The sequence below is a fragment of the Saccopteryx leptura genome, chromosome 3 (genome assembly GCF_036850995.1).
Source record: "Saccopteryx leptura isolate mSacLep1 chromosome 3, mSacLep1_pri_phased_curated, whole genome shotgun sequence".
In the NCBI taxonomy this organism is placed as follows: domain Eukaryota; kingdom Metazoa; phylum Chordata; class Mammalia; order Chiroptera; family Emballonuridae; genus Saccopteryx; species Saccopteryx leptura.
Genome location: NC_089505.1, coordinates 63429699 through 63450138, shown reverse-complemented (window position 1 = coordinate 63450138; position 20440 = coordinate 63429699). Strand labels below are relative to the sequence as shown.

General features: G+C 53.3%; 1 protein-coding gene across 1 annotated transcript; it reads left to right on the top strand.

Moving 5' to 3' along the window:
• Positions 1 to 432: 432 nt before the first annotated feature.
• Positions 433 to 20356, top strand: ERCC2 (ERCC excision repair 2, TFIIH core complex helicase subunit). Its single transcript, XM_066373743.1, has 23 exons — positions 433 to 526; positions 844 to 943; positions 3625 to 3702; positions 3780 to 3842; positions 4026 to 4139; positions 8259 to 8375; positions 8468 to 8584; positions 8869 to 8992; positions 9084 to 9180; positions 9337 to 9470; positions 9548 to 9716; positions 10870 to 10988; positions 13902 to 13971; positions 14061 to 14130; positions 14206 to 14307; positions 16200 to 16263; positions 16802 to 16923; positions 18637 to 18729; positions 18810 to 18882; positions 19119 to 19189; positions 19317 to 19460; positions 19566 to 19709; positions 20218 to 20356. The coding sequence occupies exons 1-23, from the start codon at positions 522 to 524 to the stop codon at positions 20308 to 20310; spliced, it is 2283 nt and encodes a 760-aa protein (XP_066229840.1). The 5' UTR covers positions 433 to 521; the 3' UTR covers positions 20311 to 20356.
• The last annotated feature ends 84 nt before the right edge of the window (positions 20357 to 20440 follow it).

Genomic DNA, 20440 nt, shown 5'->3' with positions numbered 1-20440 from the left:
CTTTTTTCTTTTTTTTTTTTGTATTTTTCTGAAGCTGGAAACGGGGAGGCAGTCAGACAGACTCCCGCATGCGCCCCACGGGGATCCACCCGGCATGCCCAGAGCCACTCTAGCGCCTCCGCTGCGGGAGGGGAAGAGAGAGGGAGGGGTGGAGAAGCAGATGGGCGCCTCTCCTGTGTGCCCTGGCCAGGAACCGAACCCGGGACTTCCGCACGCCAGGCCGACCTAATCTTAATGAATGAGATCTATTTTCTCGGTCTTTTCCTCCCATGTTTTGCTCTTGGTCTTCCGCGGTTCCCAGCGACGCCTCAGGCACAGCCTGTCCCAAGAGCCCGCCCCCCGCAATGCCGTGCGCACGCGCAGTATCCCAATTGGCTCCACCCTCGTGGAGTGACGGGCACGTTTAGCCAATGATGCCTTGAAGCAGGTGGAGCGGCCTGGAGGACGCCCCACGGATCCTGCCTTCCTGAATATCCACGACGGGGGGCGGGTTGACCCGGCTTCTAGTTGCCGCCGGCGCCATGAAGTGAGAGGGGGCAGGGGTTCTCGGCTGTCCAGCGGTCTCGGGGTCCTGGAGGATGGGGACACTCGTGGGCGCGCTCGGGGCCCAAGCGGGGCGAGGGGCGACTGAAGGGGCGGGTTGGGGATAGCCGCAAGCACTCACGGTGCGATAACGGGGATGGGCAGCGGGGAGATACCGAGGGCACCCAGAGACTCCTGGGGGGGCTGGGGGACTTCCGGGGGCCCCGCGGGCTCGGCCCGACCACTGAGGAGCGGGGGTGGTGGTGGTGCTGGAGAGGGGCTGAGGGGATGCGGGCCTGACCAGGCGGCCCCCGCCGCCAGGCTCAACGTGGACGGGCTGCTGGTGTACTTCCCCTACGACTACATCTACCCGGAGCAGTTCTCCTACATGCTGGAGCTCAAACGCACGCTGGACGCCAAGGTGCGTGGCCCCCGCCCGCCTCTGCCCACCGACACACGGGGCTGCCGCACGGGCGGCTGAGACCGAGAAACCCGCCAGCAGTCCCAAACCTCCTGTTAGCTACAATAATAGTAGTTAATAACAGCAGCTGGCATTTATCAAAAGCTAGCTGCTCCATGGGTAGGAATATATAGAATTTGGGGTGAGTAAATAGGAATATACAGAATTTGGGTATAGAACCTGAGTTGGAACTCTGGATCCACAGCTGTGAGCTTGGGTAAATCTCTTAACCTCCTTGTTCCATAGTTTTCGCCTCTGAAAAATGGGCGTAGTAACAGCACCTTCTCAGAGGTTAATTTAATATGAGGGTTGCATAAGTTGATTCACTAAGTAGGTAGAAGTTCTCAACTGGAGATGATTTTGACGCCCGAAGGACATTCAGCAATGCCTGGAGACATTCCTGCTTGATACACTGGTGAAGTGGGAATACTGCTGGCATCTAGAAAGTAGATTCTGCAAAACATCTTACAATGCGCAGGACAGCCCAGCACAACCAAGTATTATCTCATCCTAAATGTCAAGACAGGCGAAGTTGACAAACCCTGATGTGAGAGATAGTGCCAGGTAGAGTAAGTACTGTGGAAGGGCTTGCTAAATTAAAAGAAAAAGGACTCACTATATATCAGATACAATTTGTCATTGGAGCTTATTAGCCCCACTTATTATTTTTGAGAGAGAGAATGAGAGAGAGGGATAGATAGACAGGAGGGAGAGAGATGAGAAGCATCAGTTCTTTGTTGCAGCTGGCTCCTTAGCTTTCTCATATGTGCCTTGACTGGGGGCCTACAGCAGAGTGAGTGACCCCTTGCTGAAGCCAGTGACCTTGGGCTTCAAGCTACCGACCATGGGGTCATGTCTATGATCCCACACTCAAGCTGTTGAGCCTATGCTCAAGCTGGTGACCTCAGGGTTTCAAACTTGGGTCCTCCGTGTCCCAGTCCACCGCTCTATCCACTGTGCGACTGTGGTCAGTCAACCCCATTTCATTTTATTTTTTTTTTAATTTAAAAAAATTTTTTTTATTTATTTATTTTTTGAGAGAGGAGAGACAGAGAGAGAAGGGGGGGAGGAGCTGGAAGCATCAACTCCCATATGTGCCTTGACCAGACATGTGCAGGGTTTTGAACCGGCAACCTCAGTGTTCCCAGGTCGACGCTTTACCACTGCGCCACCAGAGGTCAGGCTACTTTAGCCCCATTTTATTTATTTATTTATATATATATTTTTTTTAAATTTTATTTTTATTTTATTTATTCATTTTTAGAGAGGAGAGAGAGAGAGACAGAAAGGGAGAGAGAGGAGAGAGAGAAGGGGGGAGGAGTTGGAAGCATCAACTCCCATATGTGCCTTGACCAGGCAAGCCCAGGGTTTTGAACCAGCGACCTCAGCATTTCCAGGTCAACGCTTTATCCACTGCGCCACCACAGGTCAGGCCCCATTTTATTTTTTAAAGATTTTATTTATTGATTTTACACAGAGACTGGGATAGGGGGAGGAATGAGATGTATCCACTCATAGGTCCACTCATGGGTGCTTCACGTTAGTTGTTCATTGACTGCTTGTTGTATGTGCCTTGACTGGGCAGCAAGGCCAGGGTTTTGTTTTGTTTTGTTTTGTTTTTTGATAGAGAAAGAGAGAAAAAGAGAGAGGAACAGATAGGGACAGACAGACAGGAAAGGAGAGAGATAAGAAGCATCAATTCTTCATTGCAGCTTCTTTCTTAGTTGTTCATTGATTGCTTTCTCATATATGCCTTAACCAGGGAGCTACAGCAGACTGAGTGACCCCTTGCTCAAGCCAGGGGCCTTGGGCTTCAAGCCAGTGACCATGGGGTCATGTCCGTGATCCCACACTCAAGCCAGAGATCCTGTGCTCAAACTGGTGAACCCGCACTTACGCCGACGACCTCAGGGTTTTGAACCTGGGTTCTCTGCATCCTAGTCCGACGCTCTGTCCACTGCACTATTGTCTGGTCTGGCAAGGCCAGGGTTTTGAACTGGCAACCTTAGTGTTCCAGGCTGGTACTCTACCCACTGGACCACCACAGGTCAGGCATTATCCCCATTTTATTTTGTTTTTGTTTTTTTTGGGGGGGGAGCACAGACAGGGACAGACAGACAGGGAGAGAGATGAGAAGTATCACCTCATAGTTGTGACATCTTAGTTGTTCATTGATTGCTTTCTCATACATGCCTTGACCGGTGGTGGGGGTGGGCTCCAGCTGAGCCAGTGACCCCTTGGTCAAGCCAGCGACCTTTGGGCTCAAGCCAATGACCGTAGTCTATGATTCCATGCTCAAGCCAGCTATCCTGCGCTCAAGCCAGTGACCTCGGGATTTCAAACCTGGGTCCTCAGCGTCCCAGGCCAATGCTCTTCATTGTACCACCGCCTGGTCTGGCACTGGCCCCATTTTAGAGATGATGATACTGATGCCAGGGAAGGGAAAGCACTTGCCAAAGACCACTCAACAAAGAAGTGGCAGAAGTGGGATTCAAACCCACTGCTCCTGGGGCCTAGATTTGCAATTGTTATGTTGTCCTGCCATTCCAAGATGGTGACATTTAGGAGGAGAATGTCACCAGAGTTTTTGCCCCTGAAGTTCTGAGAGATTGTGTCTTGTTTCTCTCACTCCTAACACACAGGGTCATGGAGTCCTGGAGATGCCCTCAGGCACTGGGAAGACAGTGTCCCTGTTGGCCCTGATCATGGCATACCAGCGGGTAAGTGACCCACTGGGCCTGTGGAGGGGAAAGTGGAATGGGGGTCTGACAGGTGCTGAGCTCATTGTTGTCGGCAGGCATATCCACTGGAGGTGACTAAACTCATCTACTGCTCAAGGACAGTGCCCGAGATTGAGAAGGTGAGCTGGGGCTAGTCCTCGCGTTCCCCCGCTTAACCTGGACTTCACTAGTCCTCTTCGTAGTTGTCATCACAGCTTGGGGGAGTGAGTGTTTGGGGACCTTGGGGAAGGGACTGGGGCCGGGCTGGGCAGGGACTTGTGCTTCCAATGAGGCCAAGTCCCCTCCCTCCTTGACTGGCACAGGTGATTGAAGAGCTTCGGAAGTTGCTCAACTTCTATGAGAAGCAGGATGACGAGAAGCTGCCTTTTTTGGGGCTGGCTCTGAGCTCTCGGAAGAACCTGTGTATTCATCCTGAGGTGAATGTTCATTCCTCCCCTTGCCCTAAGCCCTGGAACTGAGGAAACTGTTCTATCTAACCAGGAGTTTTAGTACTCCGCCAGACCTCTTGGGGGAATTTGCAGGGGCCATGCACAGAATTCTCTTTTCACTGGTCAAATTTGACTCATCATTCATGGCTGAGGCAACACACCTCCTCGAGGGAGCCTTCCTCCTTTCCCTGCATCCTGAAACAGGTTAAAAAGGGAATTCTTAGAGTCTAACAGGCCTGATTTCCTGGCTCTGAAATTTACTCTTTGTATACACTTGGATAGGTGATTTCTGCAGTCTGGACCCTAGTTTTCTTTTTGTAAAACGAGAATAACTAAGTACCTGCTTCAAACAGTTGTGGGTAAGAGTACGTGAGATAATGCAGGTGTAGCCCTTAGCATGTATAAGGAGCTAAAAGAATATTAGACGATGTCATGATATTAATTGATATACAATACATAGAATATTGTTATTTTTTAAAAATTTTTGTTTATTGATTTTAGGGAGAGAGGAAGGGAAAGAGAGAGAGAGACAGGAACATCAAGCTATTCCTTTCTGCGCCCTGATTGGGGATTTAACCAGCAACCTCTGTGCTTCAGGATGATGCTCTAGCCAACAGAGCTATCTAGCTAGGGCTATTAGTTGTTATTGTTGTTTTTAATATTTTAGCGCAAGAAGAGAGGGAGGAACAGACAGGGACAGACAGGAAGAGACAGAGAGATGAGAAGCGTCAACTCATAGTTGTGGCACCTTAATTATTCATTGATTGCTTTCTCATATGTGCCTTGGCCGGGGGGCTCCAGCCAAGCCAGTGACCCTTTGCTCAAGCCAGTGACTTTGCTTTAAGCCAACGACCATGGGTCAAGTCTATGATCCCACGCTCAAGCCTGTGACCTCGGGGTTTCGAACCTGGGTCCTCAGCATCCCAGGCTGATGTTCTGTCCACTGTGCCACCACCTGGTCAGGCTATTAGTTATTATTTTTAAATTATGTTACAGAACCACAGGGCTCACTGTGCATAAGACACTGTTCTAAGCATTTTACGTGTGGTCTCTCATGGAATATATATTCTATAACGTTATTTGTAAGAATATATGAGAAATAGTACATATGATGGATGTTGATTAAAGAGAAGTAGGACAGGCCTTGGTTACTAATAAGATGGGAAAGGGAGAGTGAAGGGTTGACCACCTCAGACCCTTCCCTTTGGTGAAGGAAAAGGTTTTTTTTTTTTTTATTTATTTATTTATTTTTCATTTTTCTGAAGCTGGAAACAGGGAGAGACAGTCAGACAGACTCCCGCATGCGCCCGACCGGGATCCACCCGGCACGCCCACCAGGGGCGATGCTCTGCCCACCAGGGGGCGATGCTCTGCCCATCCTGGGCGTCGCCATGTTGCGACCAGAGCCACTCTAGCGCCTGAGGCAGAGGCCACAGAGCCATCCCCAGCGCCCGGGCCATCTTTGCTCCAATGGAGCCTTGGCTGCGGGAGGGGAAGAGAGAGACAGAGAGGAAAGCGCAGCGGAGGGGTGGAGAAGCAAATGGGCGCTTCTCCTGTGTGCCCTGGCCGGGAATCGAACCCGGGTCCTCCGCACGCTAGGCCGACGCTCTACCACTGAGCCAACCGGCCAGGGCGGAAAAGGTTTTGTTTTGGGGAAAGGCAACCCTGGGCTGTGATGGTGTCAGCACCAGAACCTTGGAGGGTACAGAGTGGGGCAAGGGCATGGCAGTTTGTCAGGTAATCAGATCCTCTTCTCATTCTTCAAGACCCTAGACGTCATGCATTTTAAAAGATTAAGCAGTTATCGTTAATCTACATGCTAAAGAATCCTCAAGGCTTACTGTTTCTTTTCTTTTTTCTTTTTTGAGGTATAATTGAAATACTAGTTTCAGGTGTCCAACATGATTTGATATTTGTATGCACTGCAGAATGATTACTACAATAAGTCTAGTTAATATCTGTCACCTTACATAATTGTAAAAATGTTTTTTTCTTGTGATGTGAACTCTTTTTTTTTTTTTGTATTTTTTTTTTGTATTTTTCTGAAGCTGGAAACGGGGAGAGACAGTCAGACAGACTCCCGCATGCGCCCGACTGGGATCCACCGGCACGCCCACCAGGGGCGATGCTCTGCCCACCAGGGGGCGATGCTCTGCCCCTCCGGGGCGTCGCTCTGCCGTGACCAGAGCCACTCTAGTGCCTGGGGCAGAAGCCAAGGAGCCATCCCCAGCGCCCGGGCCATCTTTGCTCCAATGGAGCCTTGGCTGCGGGAGGGGAAGAGAGAGACAGAGAGGAAGGAGGGGGTGGCGGTGGAGAAGCAAATGGGCGCTTCTCCTATGTGCCCTGGCCGGGAATCGAACCCGGGTTCCCCACACGCCAGGCCGACGCTCTACCGCTGAGCCAACCGGCCAGGGCTGTGATGTGAACTCTTTAAGATCTATCCTTGCCTGACTAGGCAGTGGCACAGTGGATAGAGTGTCGGACTGGGACACAGAGGACCCAGGTTCGAAACTCTGAAGTCCCCAGATTGAGCTCATCCAGCTTTAGTGCTGGCTCACCAGCTTGAGCGTGGGGTTGCCAGCTTGAGCGTGGGATCATAGACATGACCCCATGGTTGCTGGATTTAGCCCAGAAGTCGCTGGCTTGAGCCCAAGGTTGTTGCTGGCTTGAGCAAGGGATCACTCGGTCTGCTGTAGCCCCCTGGTCAAGGCACATATGAGAAAGCAATTAATGAACAACTAAGGAGCCACAACAAAGAATTGATGCTTCTCATCTCTCTCCCTTCCTGTCTGTTCCTGTCTGTCCCTCTCTTTGACTCTTTGTCTCTGTCACACACAAAAAAAGATCTGTTCTCTTGGCAACTTTCAAATATGCAGTACAATATTAACTCTAGTCACCATGCTGTACATTGTATCCCCAGGTCTTATTTATTTTAAAACTTAAAGTTTGTACCTTTTGACTGCCTTCAGCTGTTTCACCCACCCCCCCAATCCTACCTCTGGCAACTATCAGTCTCTTCTCTGTACCTATGAGCTTAACTGTTTCTTTTTTCCTTTTCTTTTTTCTTTTTTTTAGAGAGGAGGGGAGATAGTGAGACAGACTCCTGCATGTGCCCTGACCAGGATCCACCTGGCAACCCCATGTGGGGCCAATTCTCGAGTACCAAGATATTTTTAGTGCCTGAGGCGATGTACTTGGACCAACTGAGCTATCCTTAGTGCCTGGGGCCCATGCTCAAACCAATCAAGCCACTGGCTACAAGAGGGGAAGAGAAACAGATGGTTGCTTCTCTTGTGTGCTCTGACTGGGAATCAAACCTGGGACGTCCATATGCCAGGCAGATACTCTATCCACTGAGCCACCAGCAAGGGCTAAATTTTCTTTCCATTTTTTTTTTAAGATTTTATATGTAAGTGAGGTCTTTCTCTGTATGACTTGTTTCACTTAGCATATACCTTGAAGGTCCATCCATCTTGTTGCAAATGACAAGATTTCTTTTTCATGGCTGAATAATACTCCATTGTATATAGAGCTTAACATTTTATTTTATCACTTTAAAACATTTTTATTGAGTTTCGAGAGAGGAAGGGTGAGAGGAAGAAAGAGACAGGAATATCAATCTGTTCCTGTATGTGCCCTGACCAGAGATCAAACCAACAACCTCTGCACTTCTGGACAACACTCTAACCAAAGGAGCTGTCCAGCCAGGGCTAGGGCTTAAACTTGAGGTAATAATTTAAGAGTAACAATTTTACTTCACCTCATGCCATGGCAATACTCAGCTTCACCACTGCGCAGTGTCACTCAAAACGCAATCAGTTGGTCCTCTGTCTTCCTGAACCCACGTGGAACACAGACCACAGAGAGAAGCTGGCACAGGGTTATAATTCTTTAACTTAAAAAAAAAAACAAAAAAACAATTTTGCCACTCTTGCACCCCTGCAGTAAGTTCCCAAGAGTTTTAACTTTATTATTGAAACAGGTTGATGTTTGAGTTCTCCAAAATCCCCTCGTCTCAGCCCAGACAGGACAGCCTCCGTCCCACCCAGTAGTGAGATGTAGAGTCCCAGGTTCCAGCTGAGACGCACCCTCCCCCCTGCTCCCTAGGTGACGCCTCTGCGCTTTGGGAAGGACGTCGATGGAAAATGCCACAGCCTCACTGCCTCCTACGTGCGGGCGCAGTACCAGCAGGACCGCAGCCTGCCCCACTGCCGCTTCTACGAGGTGCTTGCCAGGACAGGGCTAAGAAAGGGCAGGGCAGACCGTTTGTGACAGCCCACCTCCCTGACCCCCGGGCACCCTCTTGCTCCTCCCAGGAGTTTGATGTTCATGGGCGCCAGGTGCCCCTCCCTGCTGGCATTTACAACCTGGATGACCTGAAGGCCGTGGGGCGGCGCCAGGGCTGGTGCCCATACTTCCTTGCCCGCTACTCGGTGAGGAGGCTGACAGGCAGTGGGCAGAGGGTGTGTGTGAGGGTTACAGGCTGCCTACCCGTTTGATGGCCTGTGTCTGCCTGTATCTGCTTATGGGTCTGTATCTCTGTTTCTCTGTCAACTTGCTTATTTTTGTGCCTTGGTTGTGTCTGTCCTTGCCTCACCTGTGTCTTGTCTGTCTGGCCTTGCCTCACCTCTGTGGGGCTGTGCGGAGGTGATGTGGTTGTGTGGGCATGTGGGAGGTGGCAGGGTTCAGGGATTACCCTCCCCTCCTCATCCCCCAGATCCTGCATGCCAACGTGGTGGTTTATAGCTACCACTACCTCCTGGACCCCAAGATTGCAGACCTGGTATCCAAGGAGCTGGCCCGCAAGGCTGTTGTGGTCTTCGATGAGGCCCACAACATTGGTGAGGAGGGGGCCAAGGAGGTGATGCCCGCCCCTCAGACTGCCACCCAGTCCCTGCCTGCCTGAGCCCAGCCCTCCCCTCTCCTCTCTAGACAATGTCTGCATCGACTCCATGAGTGTCAACCTTACCCGGCGGACCCTCGACAGGTGCCAGAGCAACCTGGAGACCCTGCAGAAGACAGTGCTCAGGTGCGGGTGTGGGCAGCTGGTAGACCCGGGTGCCCGCCTGGCCCCTGCCCCTCCTTAGTCCCTGTTCTTACCCTGACCTACCTCCAGGGACACCAGCCCTGTCCCGAGTGTCCCCACAGGCATCCTCCACTCTTCCTATACCCTGTTTCCCTACAGGATCAAGGAGACAGACGAGCAGCGTCTGCGGGATGAGTACCGGCGCCTCGTGGAGGGGTTGCGGGAGGCCAGTGCCGCCCGGGAGACTGACGCCCACCTGGCCAACCCTGTGCTGCCCGACGAGGTGCTGCAGGGTAAGCGGCTGCCCTGCCTCAGCCGGCTCCCTGCCCCACTCTGCCCGCGGCATGGCAGCTGAGCCTTCTCCTTGCAGAGGCTGTACCGGGCTCCATCCGCACGGCCGAGCACTTCCTGGGCTTCCTGCGGCGGTTGCTGGAGTATGTCAAGTGTCGCCTGCGCGTGCAGCATGTGGCGCAGGAGAGCCCACCCGCCTTCCTGAGCGACCTGGCCCAGCGCGTGTGCATCCAGCGCAAGCCCCTCAGGTGCAGCCCCACACAGCTGGGGGGTCGGTCCCTGCCTGCACCTTGGCTTGGGGTCACCATGTTGCCAGTGTCAGGAGGGAGGGGCAAGGGGAACATGCATGACACAGGCAGGTCCAAGGGCAAGGTCAGAGCTGGTCCTGGGTCCCTGTGTTGGGCGGGGCCTGACAGCAGAGGGCTGGACAGTGCGGAGGAGACAGCAGGGGTACTTGCAGGAGCTGAGAGCTATTTCCACTCCAGGCCACAGGTCAGATGAGAGCGGTCGGAGAAGGGGCTCCTGACGAGCCCCATCTGCTCTGCCTCTGATGGGTGGGGCTTTGCCTGTCTGCCCCACAGGGGAGGCTTATGAGGGCAGACATGTTTCCCGATTGCCTGCTTCGTGCTGGAGTCACAGTGGTGACTGAGACAGCCCTGACCCTGCCCTCTGGGCTCACAGCCTAGTGGGGAGACAGGCCCATCTCCTGACAGGGACAAACCAGAGCGGGCAGGGCTGGCATGGGGGAGCCCAGAGGGGAAACCCAGTCCAGCCTGGAGGTAGGGTGGGGATCGGGAACAGAAGGCAGATGTGAGGAAATGACATTCAGGAGTCAGGTTTTAAACTCTGGAGCCTGGAGGTCCTGCTCCATGACCAGTCCCCAGGGGATGAGAGCCTCAAGCCCGATTATGGCTGGATGGCTTTGTGTGGACCTGAATGTGACACAGTGTGAGACTGAGGGGGTGTGTGAGCATGTGGGACTAGGACGCTGTGTGTGTTGCAGGGTGGCCCAATGTGGCTGAGACGGTATGAGGTTCCAGGTAGAAGTGTGTGACATGTAGCTGTGCAGGAATCCTGTGACTGGGGTTCTAGACATGGCTGTGGATCTCCCGTTTTGACCAAGAACCAATATATGGGATTATATGACCCTGTGTGACGTGATCACATGACTGGTGTATGACTGCTGCATTGAGTGCCATCGTGCAGTCAGCTCTGCCTGATGTCCGTTTGTACTGTGTGCAGACACAGAGGTGACTGAAACAGCCCCCTCCCCGCCCTCACTGAGCACCCAGTTACCTGTGGAAACAGATGCATGACCATGCGCTCTGACAACAGCGGAGGCGCTGTTGGTCCTGTCTGTACTTCCCACGACCCCCAAACCCTGTCTGGCCTCCCCACCAGATTCTGTGCCGAACGCCTCCGCTCCCTCCTGCACACCTTGGAGATCACCGACCTCGCCGACTTCTCCCCCCTTACCCTCCTCGCTAACTTTGCCACCCTGGTCAGCACGTACGCCAAGGGTAAGTGCACCTCTTCCTGCCTCTGCCCGGCCCCTAGCAGCGGGAATCGGGATCACAGTGGAGTCTGGAGGGTTGTCTGGGATTTGGACACCCAGGACCTTGTAAAGCTGGGCTCAGGAGTTCGGGCTTTGAGGGCACTGGGGAGCCACCAGTAGTTTTGAGTGAGTGAGCCTCGTGCTCAGGTCTGTGTTTCCAGAGGCTCCCTTGGCTACAGACAGGAGAAGGATGGGACCGGCGGTGGAATGAGAAGTTCTGTGGGGTCAGCTCACACTTAGCCTGTGCTGAGGACTTGGTCGTTCTCTTCCTGTTGGCACTGGAGAGCCATGGCAGGTTCTGAGCAAGGAGAGGCGAGGACAGAGTCTTCTTCTTTTTTTTTTTTTTTTAATAGGGACAGAGAGTCAGAGAGAGGGATAGATAGAGACAGACAGACAGGAACCAAGAGAGATGAGAAGCATCAATCATCAGTTTTTCGTGTGACACCTTAGTTCATTGATTGCTTTCTCATACGTGCCTTGACCACAGGCCTTCAGCAGACCGAGTAACCCCTTTCTTGAGCCAGCGACCTTGGGTCCAAGCTGGTGAGCTTTTGCTCAAACCAGATGAGCCTGTGCTCAAGCTGGCGACCTCGGGGGTCTCGAACCTGGGTCCTCTGCATCCTAGTCTCACGCTGTATCCACTGCACCACCACCTGGTCAGGCTGGAAAGAGTTCTTACAGGGACTGGGGGCAGGATAGATGGAGCCTGGGCCAGGACTGGACGAGAGAAAGGTAGGGGTGGAGAGGTGGAGGTAAAGAGGCCGGGACTTGATGCCTGGCTGTGGGCCACATGGGTGGGGGGAGTTGAGGAAGATGCTCAGATTCCCACCTTGTCAGGGAGAGGGGAGGTTCCAGAGGCTCTGTTGCCTTTATCCATCAGCATCCCCTTCCCTTCCTCAGCTGTAAGCTGACCCAGGGCTCAGTCTGATCCCCAGGGATCACACTTCTATCCAGGAAACCAGGTCAGGCCTGCCTCATGTCCTGCAGCTGGGCCCTGTCTTGGCAGGACAGAGAGTCCATTCCCCTACCCCAGGGCCAATCACCTCAAATCCCACTGGAAGCTCCCTTCTGCATCCATTCCCTGTCCCATGCTGACTGCCCGTTTGGGCTGTCTTTTCTCCTCGCCCCATTGCCCCACCTGCCAACACCTTACTTTCTTTTACCTGAACACTTTCCCCATCCTGCTTAGCCCCCAGCCACCTCCTCATCCTTCAGCTCCTGGCTTAGTAGAGATGTCCCTTCCTCCATGAAGCTCTCTCTGACTTCCATGAAGGGTCTGGCCCCCTCTCCTGGGCTTTCCTGTCCCAGTCCTACCTTTCTGATCACTGTGGACAGGTCAGTGTCCCCATCACTGAACTGTGAGCCCTGAGAGGGCTGGGCTAGAACTATCTTGGTTGGTCACTGCTGTGTCCCCAGCACAGGGCTAGGCACAGAGGACTTGATGTTTGTTTTGTTTTGTTTTGTTTTACTAAGTGAAATTGAATATGTGAATTCATTTATCTCTTTGTTTGAAACAGGCCAGGCCCAGCACTAGGGAGGCTGCAGGAACCAAGAAGGTCATTCCTGACCTCTTGGAACTTATATCCTAGAGGGAAAGAATTGGTAGCAAAGACACAAACAAACAAGGAAGAGAATTCCAGAAAGTGATTGTTTTCCTGAGAAACAAATAGGTTGCCATGTTGGAGCAGGCCTGCAGTGGCCAGGGCAGTAAGGAAGGCATTTCTGAAGGGCTGAAATTTGAGCTGAGTCCAAATGGAGGTAGCTGCTTTGGGAAGCTTTCTGGGCCATGGGGTCAGCAAGTCCAAAGGCCCTGGTGTGAGTAAGCCTAGTGGTTATTGAAAGTTAATGAGCCTGACCTGTGGTGGCGCAGTGGATAAAGTGTCGACCTGGAAATGCTGAGGTCGCCGGTTCGAAACCCTGGGCTTGCCTGGTCAAGGCACATATGGGAGTTGATGCTTCCAGCTCCTCCCCACCTTCTCTCTCTGTCTCTCTCTCCTCTCTCTCTCCCTCTCTGTCTCTCTCTCTCCCTTTCTCTCTCCTCTCTAAAATGAATAAATAAAATTTTAAAAAACTTAAAAAAAAAAAAGATTTCTATAAAAAAAAAAAGAAAGTTAATGAGGTCGCTGGTTCAAAACCCCAGGCTTGCCTGGTTAAGGCACATTTGGGAGTTAATGCTTCCCGTTCCTCCCCCTTCTTTCTCTCCTCCCTCCCCCCCCCCAATAAATAAATAAATAAATAAATAAATAAATAAATAAATAAATAAATAAATCTTTAGAAGTTAGGCAGGAGGCCTGTGAGCAATGAGAAAAGGTGGTCAGAAAGACAAGTTCCCAGAGACGATTCTGGACCCCAGGTGGGGTGGGGGGAGCTGTGAGGGCCTTTTGAGCAGGGAAGGGATGTCACCTGACCCAGGAATTTACAGGGTCCCTCTGGCTGCTGTGAAGGGAGCAGGGGCGGGCGGGCGGGAGCCGGGGGCTCACTGAGGAGGTGACGACTGCGGTTTAGGCAGGAGGTGATGGCCGCTGGCCTGGGGAGCAGGTGAGGAAGTGGTCACATTGCAGATAGACTGTGGGGGCAGAGCGGACGGCCTCCTGATGGCTTAGACAGGAGAAGGCTTGAGGGGCAGGGTGGGCCCTGGTGGCCCTGGGGGAGACTGAGGAGTGAACCTTTGGCAGTCTCTGCCCAAGATCCTCCCTGGCTGTTTGCACAGGTGTTGCTCCTGGTGAGAAGCGGGCAAGTGGGGCTGTGTTTTGGACTCAGATACCTGGGTTTTAGGCTTAGGCTGCCGGTGGCTGATCCCTTTTACTATGGGGGTGGGGACTGGGCAAGAGGGCATGGTTACCACTAGCACCTCAGGATTCTCACCGCTCCCCTGTAGGGTTCACCATCATCATCGAGCCTTTTGACGACAGGACCCCAACCATTGCCAACCCCGTCCTGCACTTCAGGTGAGACCTAATCCCAGCGGGGGTATGAATGGATGACAGGGCCTCAGCCGCTTGACCAGGCGTTCACCACCCTCATCCTCTCCCCGCAGCTGCATGGACGCCTCGCTGGCCATCAAACCTGTGTTCGAGCGCTTCCAGTCTGTCATCATCACATCAGGGGTGAGGACCCTTCTCTGCCCAGGCCTCCTGGTTCCTTCCCAGTCCTGCTGAGATCTCCTGTTGTCCCCACTACAGACGCTGTCCCCGCTGGACATCTACCCCAAGATCCTGGACTTCCACCCTGTCACCATGGCAACCTTCACCATGACACTAGCCCGGGTCTGCCTGTGCCCCATGGTGTGTGGGAGAGTGCTGGGTGATGGGGCAGGGAGCTGGAAGGGAGGGGCTGTCTTTCCTCCCTTTGCTCCCTTCATGTGTCAGGCAGGAGAGCTTACAGCTCAGGCCACAGGTTCTGGGTGCAGACAGACCTGGGCTTGATGCTGCTGCTTCCTGCGGGCGTGCTTCCCCCATCTTAGTTTTCTCATCTGTAAAATGGGAATGCCTCTTCTGTGATCTCCTAAGGCAGTGGAAAGGAGAGTGAGCTAATGGGTATAAGATGCCTGGTTCTTGGTTAACATGGCTTTGCCTCGTTCATTGTCTGGTTGTGACCTTGGTAAATGGCCTTTCTGCTCTGCGTCAGTCTTCTCTGTAAATTGGGCATCATAACTTGGTCTATTGGTCCTTCATTTGGAGCTGTTGGACCAGGCATGTTTGAGAATTGAGAATTTCCCAGACCTTAGAAACAAGGTGCTTGACCTGTGGTGGTGCAGTGGATAGAGTGTTGATCTGAAACGCTGAGGTCGCCGGTTTGAAACCCTGGGCTTGCCTGGTCAAGGCACATAGGAGAAGCAACTACAATCTCACTCTCTCTCTCTCCACCTCTCTAAAATCAATAAATAAAATCTTTTTGTAAAAGGGAAGAAACAAGGCGTGTGACACCTGACAGGTGGTGGCACAGTGGATAGAGTATTGCCCTGGAATGCTGAGGTCCCAGGTTTGGAACCCCAAGGTCACCAGCTTGAGTGCAGAGTTGCTGGCTCAAGCAAGGGGTCACTGGCTTGAGGCTGCCCCATCATCCAGGCACATATGAGAAACAATCAGTGAACTCAAGGGAAGCAACTGTGAGTTGATGCTTCTCATTCTCTTTCCTCCCTTTCTCCCTCCCTCCCTCCCTCCCTCCCTCCCTCCCTGTCTTTTTCTCTCTCAAAAAAAGAAAAACAGAAAGAAGGCATATTCTGTGTAACCCTCCCAATGGGGTCTGAGCAGCATCCTCTGGGCAAAGTCATGATTTCAGCAGCAAAACATTATTTTTTTTTTTTAGAGAGAGGAAAAGGAACAGACAGAAAGGGAAAGAGATGAGAAGCATCAACTCATAGTTGCGACACCTTAGTTGTTTATTGATTGCTTTCTCATATGTGCCTTGACTGGGGGGCTCCAGCTGAGTGAGTGACCCCTTTCTCAAGCCACCTTGGGCTTCAAGCCTGTGACCATGGGGTCAGGTCTGGATACCACACTCAGGCTGGCGACCCTGTGCTCATACCACATGAGCCCGTGCTCAAGCTGGTGACCTCGGGGTTTCAGACCTGGGTCCTCAGTGTCCTAGGCCTACGCTCTATCCACTGTGCCACCACCTGGTCAGGCAGCAGTGAAACATTTTAGAGTCAAAAAGGGAGATCAGTCAGGACTGTGAATAGACTCGGGGCAGAGCAGGCTTCACTACTCTGTTAGTTTGTGTCAAACTTAATTACCTGGACTTCTCAGTGTTGTGGCTTTGGGAACTGTTTCTCTGGGGTTGTGCACTGGTGCTGTCCATGCCCTGCAGCATGGCTTTGTGAGGGTGCTGGTGTGGTGGGCGCAGCAGTGGACAGCAGGGTCAGGGTGGAGGAGTGTTTTGGAACTGACAGGCTGGTGGCTGGGGCTGGCTGGCAGGGACTTGCTTGTCGGGAATATGGGCAGACTTGGGTTTAGTTCATCTCTGCTGTTCATGTACTGTGTGACCTTGGGCAGGCAATTCACTTTTTCTGAGCCTTAGGTCACTTTCCTGTGCAGTACAGATAACAGGGAAGCTGAGGGTTTATTCAGTGACACCATATCTATAAAAAGCTTAGAACAGCACTAGCTGGCAACCAGCACTCACATCTGGGGACTGCTGCTGCGTCGCTTATTGTGACCTCTCCCACTCTCTACAGATCATTGGCCGTGGCAACGATCAGGTGGCCATCAGCTCCAAATTTGAGACCCGGGACGATATTGGTATGCTGCCCAGTGGTTTGTTTGGGTTCCAATAGGAAAGACTAATCAGTCAGTATGGCCTGAGTCTTGCTGCTGTAACAAATACTCCCAAGTCAAAGTATCTTTACATAGAGGTTGTTTCTTGCCTATGGTACGTGCATTATGGATTGGTGGGGGCTTTCCAGTTGTCCCCTGTCTGGGAACCCCACCATCAAGCACATAACTGCTGTGGTGACATGTGACAGGAGGAAGCATGGTGGTTATGGTGAACTGTACCCTGGCTCACAAAGATGCTCCCCTGGAAATGACGCACCACCACTTCTGCACTCGTGTCACTGGCTGTGGCGAGTCATGGCCGTGCCTAATTTTGGGGGGTGGGGGTGCTGTCCTCCACCAGCCTGCAAGAAGAAGTGGAATATATATGTGAACAGCATTACAGATGGCTCATTGGGGTTTCTAGGAACCCCAAGTTCAAAACCAGGCATTAGATGGGAATGCTGATAGGGAGTGGGGAAGAGGACCCAGGCCCGCAGAGGGTCCAACCTTTGACCCCCCGCAGCGGTGATCCGAAACTATGGAAACCTCCTGTTGGAGATGTCTGCTGTGGTCCCCGACGGCATTGTGGCCTTCTTCACCAGCTACCAGTACATGGAGAGCACCGTGGCCTCCTGGTACGAACAGGTACGCCCATGCCCGCTGTCTGCACCAGGAAGGCTCCTTGCTTCTCAGATCTTGGCTCTACTCCTGTGTCAGCTTCATTCGTTGTACCTCATGATGTGTCATAGGTGACAGAGTGTATAAGACATGAACAGTTTAGAGAATAGAGTATACCCCTCTGCCCCCTCCACCCACGTCCAGGTTAAGAACTAAGGCATTAGCAGCCTCTGTGCGCCCTTCCCTCAAAGGTGTACCTCAGGAGAAATGGCCACACCCTACAGTCTTGGTTCCTTGTTTCCCTTGGGAGTTAAACCATGAGTCTGTGCCCCAGCATATATGGCTTGATGTGGAGACATTAGGTAGCGGGCATGACTCTCGCAGAGTGCTGTGCTGTGAGAGAACGGTTCTAGAGAATTAAGACTAGACAGAGCCTGACCAGGCGGTGGCGCAGTGGATAGAGCGTCGGACTGGGGTGCGGAGGACCCAGGTTCAAGACCTCGAGGTCGCCAGCTTGAGCACAGGCTCATCTGGTTTGAGCAAAGCTCACCAGCTTGGACCCAAGGTCGCTGGCTCGAGCAAGGGGTTACTCAGTCTGCTGAAGGCCCGCGGTCAAGGCACATATGAGAAAGCAATCAATGAACAACTAAGGTGTCGCAATGAGAAACTGATGATTGATGCTTCTCATCTCTCTCTGTTCCTGTCTGTCCCTATCTATCCCTCTCTCTGACTCTCTGTCTCTGTTAAAAAAAAAAAAGACTGGACAGAGACTCGGGGCAGAGCGTCTGCACTGGGGAGTATGTGGGTGCAGTGATGGCACATTGTGGAAACAGGGAGCCAGGCACTGGGCGGTGGCAGGCATGGGTAGGAGATGGGGCTGCTCTGTCTTTTCTGCTTCTGAGCGCCCCGTGACCCAGCTCTCCGGCGAGTGAAGCAGGCGTCCTGGTGAGATAAGTGATCTTGGCAATCCAAACACCGGGCATGGTGGATGGAAGCCTCACTCATTTACTGCCAAGACCTTGGTTTTGTCCTCAGACAGGCTCTTTGCACACAGGGGCTGCTGACCCCCACAGCTGGAGTGACTTTTGTGTCCTGCCCCAAGGTCATGAAGTTATAGTTGCCTGTGTTTCCTTCTAGAAAGTTCTATATTTCTAGCTTCCACATCTAGGTGTGCGAATACCTCAGATTCATCTGTGTGTGTGGTATAAAGTTGAAGTCAGGGTTGTTTTTCCCTGTATGGAAATCCAGTTTCTCCAGTCCCATTTATTGAAAAGAGCTCTCCCCACTGAATGTTACAGGTGTCCATCTGTGAGGGGGTGTTTCTAGACCCTCTGTTCTGTCCCACTGGTCTGTGTGTCTGTCCTTGGTCACACGTATATTACAGTGTCATAAATGAAGTCTCCTGGCAGACTCTGATGGGCTCTTCCTGGCCTACATAAGCGTCTCCATGGGCTGGGGGATGGAGGTAGTGTCCCAATTGGCCATTTGAGCCATATGCCTGCCCCACTTGTTTGAAAGAAGGGGCATGGGGATTGGCTCCCTACCAGGATCACAGGTTTTCTTGAAGTGAGGCTGGCCAGCGCCATCACCATCACCATCACCCTCCCTCCCGAGTCTCTGCTGGGGAGAGAAGTGGTCTGTTGGCTGGAATCGGGGCAGAGCTGAGTTTAGCCAGGACACCTGTGAGCTTAATTCTCCCTTTGCCAACCCACACCTGGTCTGCCCGGTGTCCTTCCCCAGGGTATCCTCGAAAACATCCAGAGGAACAAGCTGCTCTTTATTGAGACCCAAGATGGTGCTGAGACCAGTGTCGCTCTGGAGAAGTACCAGGAGGTGTGCATAGTGGGGTGGGGGGTGAAGGATGCTGAAAGAGCTGCTGGAGAGGGGTCACAGCTGTTTTGCCCCCCCCCCAGGCCTGTGAGAACGGCCGTGGGGCCATCCTGCTCTCAGTGGCTCGAGGCAAAGTGTCTGAGGGAATCGACTTCGGTGAGTAGATTAGGCTCTCCCCTTCTCAAGGGCCTTCGTGGAGCTCTGGCCATTTCTGCTCCCCCAGGGAGCCACCCACAGCCTCGGTACGCCAGGGGCCTCCCCTGCCCTCCCCTGGGTGCTGGGTGGGGCCCTCATAGCACACCCACGATCTTCTCTCTCCTGGTGGCAGGAGGGTGGCGCTCTCCAGCTGGTCTCATTGGTAACCCCTCTTGCTGCCACCCCTGCCCACACAGTGCATCACTTCGGGCGGGCCGTCATCATGTTTGGTGTCCCCTATGTCTACACCCAGAGCCGCATTCTCAAGGTGAGCAGCACCTGGGGTCATGGGATGTTAGGGTCTCTCTTGGGTCCTCCCATGCCTGACGTTGGGCCGGGAAGGGGCTGAATGCAGAGGGACAGGAGTTAGGGACCGCTGCCCACCCTCCTCACAGGCGCGGCTGGAATACCTGCGGGACCAGTTCCAGATCCGAGAGAACGACTTTCTCACCTTCGACGCCATGCGCCACGCGGCCCAGTGTGTGGGTCGGGCCATCAGGGGCAAGACAGACTATGGCCTCATGATCTTTGCTGACAAGGTACGGGTTCAGGGACTCCACCAATCTGGCTATTCCCCCAATCATTGTCCAGATGTGGAGGCCGGGCAGGGTGACACCTTCCCTTTCCCTTCCTCCTGCTCAAAGCGGTTTGCCCGGGCGGACAAGCGAGGGAAGCTGCCCCGCTGGATCCAGGAGCACCTCACGGACGCCAACCTCAACCTGACCGTGGATGAGGGCGTCCAGGTGGCCAAGTATTTTCTGAGGCAGATGGCGCAGCCATTCCACAGGGTGAGCTGCGGGTGGCCCGCCCTCACTTCCCTTCGCCCTGCCAAGCTAAGTTCCTCCTCCAGGAAGGTCTCTTGTCTTTCTTCCCACGCCCTAACCCCAGCCTGCCCTTGACAAAGAGAGGTTTGTGTGCACCCACGTGCCCGGCCTGGGAACTGGTGGGAGTCGAGCGCTCCAGACGCCAGCATGTGCAGACGAGCAGGCGTGTGGGAGCCTGGGGACAAGGGCGGAACTGGAGTGAGCAGGCAGGCGGGGCCTCTGCGAAGCTGATCCTTCTCCAGTCTGGACATCATTGTCTGGCTGCCCCCGTCCCCCATCTCCTTACAGGGATAGTGTGCTCTGCGTCCTGGTCCTGCCGGTGTTTCCAAATTCGAGCCTGCTGTCCTGTAGCTCCTGTGCGAGCCGCCTCCTGTCACTGTGGACCCGCTTTCCTCATGGGGGCGTGTGAGGAAGTGCAGCAGCTGTCTCCCAGCCCCTGGCTGACCCCTCCTTCTTTGTCCCTCCCCTCCAGGAGGATCAGCTGGGCCTGTCCCTGCTCAGCCTGGAACAGCTGGAGTCGGAGGAGACCCTGCGGAGGATCGAGCAGATTGCACAGCAGCTATAGGCCAAGGGGGCAGGGCCATAAAAGGTGTTCCTGGTGACTCCGGAGTCTTACCTGGCCGGGTCCCAGGGGCTCAGAGGGGCCTCAGGGAGGCCCTGGAAGGCCCTGCAGAGAGGAAACTGCAGGCAGACAG

What these genes read in the sequence shown, in the direction of transcription:
- ERCC2 (XM_066373743.1), top strand. An exon ending in AACGCACGCTGGACGCCAAG is followed by an intron (nt 944 to 3,624) that starts GTGCGTGGCCCC and finishes CCTAACACACAG; the next exon opens with GGTCATGGAGTCCTGGAGAT. An exon ending in AACCCCGTCCTGCACTTCAG is followed by an intron (nt 13,972 to 14,060) that starts GTGAGACCTAAT and finishes CTCTCCCCGCAG; the next exon opens with CTGCATGGACGCCTCGCTGG.